The sequence below is a fragment of the Brassica oleracea genome, chromosome C3 (assembly GCF_000695525.1).
Source record: "Brassica oleracea var. oleracea cultivar TO1000 chromosome C3, BOL, whole genome shotgun sequence".
NCBI classification, from domain to species: Eukaryota; Viridiplantae; Streptophyta; class Magnoliopsida; order Brassicales; family Brassicaceae; genus Brassica; species Brassica oleracea.
The window spans coordinates 35,745,827-35,751,970 of record NC_027750.1 but is presented as its reverse complement, the minus strand read 5'-3'; the positions used below and the strand labels follow the sequence as shown (position 1 = coordinate 35,751,970).

At 36.6% G+C, this 6,144-nt stretch overlaps 1 protein-coding gene across 5 annotated transcripts; it reads left to right on the top strand.

Annotated features, from left to right (window-relative positions):
• Positions 1–1,202: 1,202 nt before the first annotated feature.
• On the top strand, positions 1,203–5,221 carry LOC106334926 (agamous-like MADS-box protein AGL31). Of its 5 annotated transcripts, XM_013773319.1 has the most exons (8): positions 1,203–1,406; positions 3,640–3,697; positions 3,738–3,830; positions 4,172–4,233; positions 4,318–4,417; positions 4,503–4,544; positions 4,808–4,858; positions 5,117–5,221. In XM_013773319.1, the coding sequence occupies exons 1-8, from the start codon at positions 1,222–1,224 to the stop codon at positions 5,219–5,221; spliced, it is 696 nt and encodes a 231-aa protein (XP_013628773.1). In that variant the 5' UTR covers positions 1,203–1,221. The 5 variants fall into 5 exon arrangements, with proteins under 5 accessions (XP_013628773.1, XP_013628775.1, XP_013628776.1 ...); XM_013773321.1 differs by lacking the exon at positions 3,738–3,830 and having other exon boundaries at positions 4,808–4,849; XM_013773322.1 differs by lacking the exon at positions 3,738–3,830 and having other exon boundaries at positions 5,129–5,221.
• The last annotated feature ends 923 nt before the right edge of the window (positions 5,222–6,144 follow it).

Sequence of the window (6,144 nt, the reverse complement as noted above, 5' to 3'; positions counted from 1 at the left end):
GCTCAAGATGATCTATACGTGTCCTCTTGACACTCTCATCTCCTTCAAACGAATTCAGCAGAATCTCCCACGCCTCTTTAGCCGAAGTACTCCCCTGAATCAGCTGAAACTGCTCTGCTTCAACAGCACTAAAAATCACCGACAACGCCTTTGCCTTAAATTTTAATGCATTGTGTTCTGCCTCTGACCAATCCTTTTTTGGTTTAAGCTTCTTCTCACCTCCTGTGACTATGGTAGGCTCCTCCCAACAAATCTCCACAGCTGTCCACGCATCTTCATTGATTCCTCGAATCATCTGCTTCATGCGAGCCTTCCAATGAACATACTGGTCTGCATTCAACACGATCGCCTTCTGCACAGAAATAATCGTGTCCATCTTTGCTCCTACTCGCATGCACTGGGACGGAATAAAGCATGTATTTCGTTACCTCCAAGGTACAATTGATTTAGGGTTAATGTATTTTAGAGAACCCGAGTTTGGTATGGTTGGTTTTGCAGATGCAAGATACTTATCAGATCCTCATAAGGCTCGATCGCAAACCGGCTATGTTTTTACTGTAAGTGCAAGATGCAAACACAATAAGGTAATGCAGAAAGTAAAGCAAGAGACAACCAACTACAAGCAACCCTTAAGCTTTATTAGAAATCGCCTTGTACACTCTATTACAAGTTCTGCTTAATCAGATTTACACAGTCTGTTACACCCTAACAACTGCTACTGAAAGATTCCTAAGCTACCCGCTTGTGTCTCTCTTCCGTCGAGTACTTCAGCCACTGCTTCAGCACAACCCAGAACACTTCCAAGAGCTTCTCTCTCTTTCTATAAGATCAGCCTCTGTGTCTCTGACTCTATACAGACGACCTCATAGCTATCTTATAGTTATTCTCCACTTTCCTGAAACCCTAGTCTCCAAGGCAACATGTATGGACATCTTTCATAACAATAAGTGCAACTTTCCTTTTTTTAGAATGCACTTATTCCTTTTTCTTTAAGTCATAAACTTGCTGCTCAAGTTTATTTATCTTTCCATATCTCCAAGATACTCCCTTGTTCTCTAAGTCTACACGACTCCAGCTCAGCATCTTGACTCCACAAGGTCTTCACCACTCACTACGACGTCTGCTTCAGAAACTACGTCGGCGACTATTTCAGGGCAGACATCTTAAATCTTCAGGCATCAGAATCAAATTAGGGCATAAGACTGGTCGGAGAAAAAAGTTATGGGAAGGAGAAAAGTGGAGATCAAACGAATTGAGGACAAAAGCAGTCGACAAGTTACTTTCTGTAAACGACGCAATGGTCTCATAGAGAAAGCTCGCCAGCTGTCAGTTCTCTGTGGATCCTCGGTTGCTGTTCTCATCGTTTCCTCTATAGGGAAAGTCTATAGCTCTTCATCCGGCGATAGGTAACACTAATTAACTTCCTATTTTGTAGATTTTTTACTGTCTCGAGAAAAATGGAAGCTAGAAAACTAGGGTTTACTCGCCCCCTTTGAAGCAATCTTCTTGTTTAATCTAAGTCCATAATCGCTGTGCTGGTTTAACTAAATTTAGGATGAAACAATGTGATGCCTGCCCTGAGGTGTTCTTGGTGCTCGTTTTTCGTTTTGCTTTTTTTTATTGTTTTTAATTCGTCGCCGGGGAATTTTTTTTTTTTTGTAGTATTGCATGTACTTGGAGAACTTGTTCTACACGTGGTAATTCGTACATTTTTGTTGTCTGTGGGATCAAATCATCTTAACTTTCTGTTGTTTGGTGTTTTTTTTCTTGGGCTTTCAATTTAGTGTTTTGAAACGATTAACTGATAGTAATCACACAAGCTTTAAGATATTGATTTTCTCCCCCTTTAAAATGTAAGTTTGTTGTGCATGCCTTAGATTAATCGGTAGCTCTTTCTTTCTTTCTTTCTCTTCTTGAATTGTTTTCCTTCTTGCTATGCGTTTACATTTTTTTGTTCCGTTATATATTCGATCTCATGGACCAAAGAAACGGAGCGTCGATCTACTGAACTCTACAATCATTTGGTTCAGTACTTTGATCTTGTGTTTTTTTTCTTTTATAAGCTTTCCTATCATTTGGAAATGGGAATGTGACATTTGTCACATAATCTAAAAGTTCCAGCATTGCTTGATTATAAAAGTATTTAAGTTAAATTGGCAAGCTAACAGACACGAATTGTATATAGGACTAATGATGGACATTTCTTTGGTTGCTTAAATTTTAACAATAACTCTAGTTCTAGCTACTTGCTTTGTAGCTCCTTTGATTCTTTATTTTAGTGGCAACTACACCAAACAGTGTTTGACTTGAGATTGCATTCTGATGTGCCTTACTAATTCCATGATTTCACATCACAACTTAGGATGATTTTGACAACAAGAAGATCAAGTGAACCAAATTCACTCTAGAAATTGAAATCTCGCAATGGATCACGTACCCATAAAGCCGGTTTTCGTGGTAATTTTTGGGCTTGATTTGGGCTCAAATCCTAACATTTTCTTTGAGAGTTCATCTCAAGAGGAAATGTACCAATCATTATTTTCTGACTTTTGTTATTAGATCATTGTTTAGCTTTGAAGACTTAACTGCTTTCTTCGCAATTAACAATTCTAGTTACCAGTAGAGCCCATCTCGAAGTTTTTGTTAGATATAGCTGAATTCAGAAAGACAGAGAAAGTTTTTGGACATGTATGCATAACACAAACAATTTGTTCGTATAAGAGCATCTTTAACACGGGATGCAAAGAAGGTTTTTAGGGAAAAAGGTGGTGTGGGGCCCACCAAAAGGGAGAGACGGTTGTCTCCTGTCACGAAATAAGCGACGTATTTTGCACTGTTTCGCGGGCTCCACTGACACGTGGTGGCATGCGATCGGTTCATTTTTAATTTTTAATTTTTTTTTTAAATCAGACAAAAAAAAGTAGAAAAAAAAAATAAAAAACCCAAATTGAGTTTAAGGTTATTTAAAGACTTAACTGCTTTTTCTGACATGTACCAATCATTCTTTTTCTGACTGTTGTTATAAGAAAGCAGTTAAGTCTTTAAATAACCTTATATGAAGAAATTGTTCGTGTTATGCATACATGTCCAAAAGGGCCAAAACCTTTCTATGTCTTTCTGAATTCAGCTATATCTAACCAAAACTTAGAGATAGGCTCTAGTGGTAACTGGAATCGTTAATTGCGAAGAACATTTGAATTTACAGATTTTTTTGTTAAAGTTCTTTTTTTTAATGTAGAGCTACCTTATAAGAAGTTTTTATTTTTTGGAACACTTCCTTATAAGCAGTATATATATACCCAAAAATATGCATTTGATAAAATGTAAGGCAGGCTCGTTTACTGAAACTTCAAAACTAAAGAAGTCCATCACAATATATAAAATATGGTTTTGTATTGGATTAGCAGAATTGATTATGTGTTCCAAAAAAGGATATATTAGCAGAAAATATCCCAACAATAGAAAACTTTATGTGCTATTATTTACGAGTATGGTCAGTTATCAAAACTACAACTAAATTAGTAAAACACAAAATGATGCTATTTATAGCATTTCTCTCTATTGAAGTTAAATATGTTCTGTAGTTTTGGAATGGATTGTTTATAATGCATTTATGTTTATGTCTTGATCTCTCTCCAGCATGGCCAAGATTCTCAAGCATTACGAAGTACAACATGCTGATAAGCTTAAAACCTTGGTATGATTTCCTTAAACCCTTGTAAAGACGATCTGTGTAGTGCCTTAACATTGTAAAGACGGACCAGCACAGAGGTACTTTGTTTTTCACTGCAGTTATTGCACTAGAAACTCTACGACAAGTTTCTAAACTTGTCTCTACAAAACTTAGATATCGGGGGTTAGATATCACATCTTGTCATCTAAGGATATGTAATTGAGATGAAGTATATAAGCTTAGCTAGTATAAAATCAGGAACTATATAATACAAGTCTAAAGACATATTTAGAGCTAAACTTTTCGTAATGCCTTAACATCGTGGAGAGAAATGCATAGGGTGAACTTTATGTAGTGACTTTTAACATAGTGACTTAATGTCATTTTTCACTGCCGCTGATGTATTAGAAGAGGTGTACGATCGTATGTATACCAAACATAATTCTCTCTAGGAAATACACTTTTTCTGACTATTTCGATTGCTTTTTCTCATGACAGGATCTCACAGAAAAAACTCAGAATTACCTTTCACTCAATGAGTTACTAGAAACAGTCCAACGGTTAGCACTAAGACTCCATCTTAATTTTTGCATCTTCCTTTCTTTTTCCCCCTTTCTTTTGCTGATCTAGGACTGTATATGCAGCAAGCTTGAAGCAGCTAACGTTGATAACATAACCGTACAGTCTCTAATATCTCTGGAAGAGCAGTCCAAGACTGCTTTGTCTTTAACTAGAGCTAGGAAGGTATATATATGCTGTCTACTTCATTAACAGTTTTTGGATCATCCTTGCCAGTTTGACACACAATCCTCAATGTCTTGTGTTGCAGACAGAACTAATGATGCAGCTTGTAAAAAGTTTTCAAGAAAAGGTCAGTCCGTTGGTTTTTATTTGCCGCCCTGGCCAGTATATATGTCTTTCGATCATGTTCTAAGTTCATAACTGATTTTTGGCTTCATTTAAATGAAACACTATACTGAGAATTTTCATTCAAAAAAAAAGAAGAGAAACGCTAATGAGAATCCAAAGAGGCGTCGTTAGAAACTTGATTATTAAACTCTCCCCCCACTGAATGACGATGAGATGAGGATGTTAGAAAACTGATGGAATTGTGAATATTATTGCTCAAAATAGGAGAAGCTGTTGAGAGACGAGAACACGGTTTTGGCTAGCCAGGTTGCAAAGGTACCATCTCTTATACTTCTAGAAGCTAATAGTTAATCACTTTATGTACGACCGAATCATTAGGTAGATACACTTGCATATAACTATTTATAAGAAAAACCCTAGATAATTTCTAACAGATTTAGTAAAGAAAATTGATGATGGTCATCTGGATATTTAAAAAGGAAAAATGGAACCAAGAATCCATGCTTTTAAGATTTAGGTTACTTGTTTAGTATTTAGTATCTCTATTAGCAGAAATAAATAAATTTCTTACAGATGGGGAAGGAGAAGGAGTTTCTGGAGACAGAGGATGAAAGAGCAATGTTACTGGAATATAGCTCCGGCAGTAACCTACGGGAGACTCTTCCGCTTCTCAAGTAACCACCATCATCATAACAGCTGATTTTTCACCATCCTGTTTCAAATAAAATTGTTAAATAAATTATCAGATTTGTAAACCATGAAGAAGCTACTACATATCCTAAGCTCTCTTTTTCCCCTGATACGTAAAAGATTTAAAGAAAAATATCAAATAAGATGCCGATCTTTGCTGATTACCTCCGGAGACCGGATCACAGCTTTGTCTGTTTTGTCTGAACGTAGAAAATTGGTGTGTTTATAATAACCACTGCAAGAAAACACAAGCTTAACGAAGAAAATTAACGAGGAATATTTTTCCTCGTTAATTTACGTCGACTTTACGAGGAAATTACGCGGAAAAATAAAATCAGCGTTATTTTTTCGTAAATTAACGACGAAACAATTTCGTCGTAAAGTCGATGTAAAGTGACGTGGCTTTTACGAGGAAAGCGTATTTCCTCGTACATTCCACGTAAACTTAGCGTGTTCTTTAGGAGGAAATAATTTACGTCTACTTAGCGAGGAAATTTTGAATCCCCCAACTTTGTTTGTCACACGTTTTTTTTCGGCCACCTAACTAATTTTCGTCGTAAATTCGTAGGAAAATTACAACTACCAGATTCGAAAATTTTCTATAAATAGGGACGTTTGAACATCATTTTAAACACACTAACAAAAAAAAAATGTGAAAGAAAAAAAAATGCCTGGCTCCGGAAATATTTTCGAGTTGCGGAAGTAGATGTATATGCATAGAGATGCTAACGGGAGAGTGACGAAAGAATACCTTGCGGGGCTGGAGACATTTATGCATCAAGCAGATTCAACACCGCTCGCCCAAGAAAGTGGTAAGATGTTCTGTCCTTGTCGGAAATGCAACAATTCGAAATTGGCAAACCGTGAAAATGTTTGGAAGCATCTAATAAATAGAGGTTTCACGCCAAATT

Bases quoted from the DNA above. Each gene is read 5' to 3' on its own strand.
- LOC106334926 (XM_013773319.1), top strand. From the start codon at position 1,222: ATGGGAAGGAGAAAAGTGGAGATCAAACGAATTGAGGACAAAAGCAGT. The intron at 1,407-3,639 runs GTAACACTAATT...ATCTCTCTCCAG, and splicing joins AGCTCTTCATCCGGCGATAG to CATGGCCAAGATTCTCAAGC. The intron at 4,418-4,502 runs GTATATATATGC...CTTGTGTTGCAG, and splicing joins CTTTAACTAGAGCTAGGAAG to ACAGAACTAATGATGCAGCT.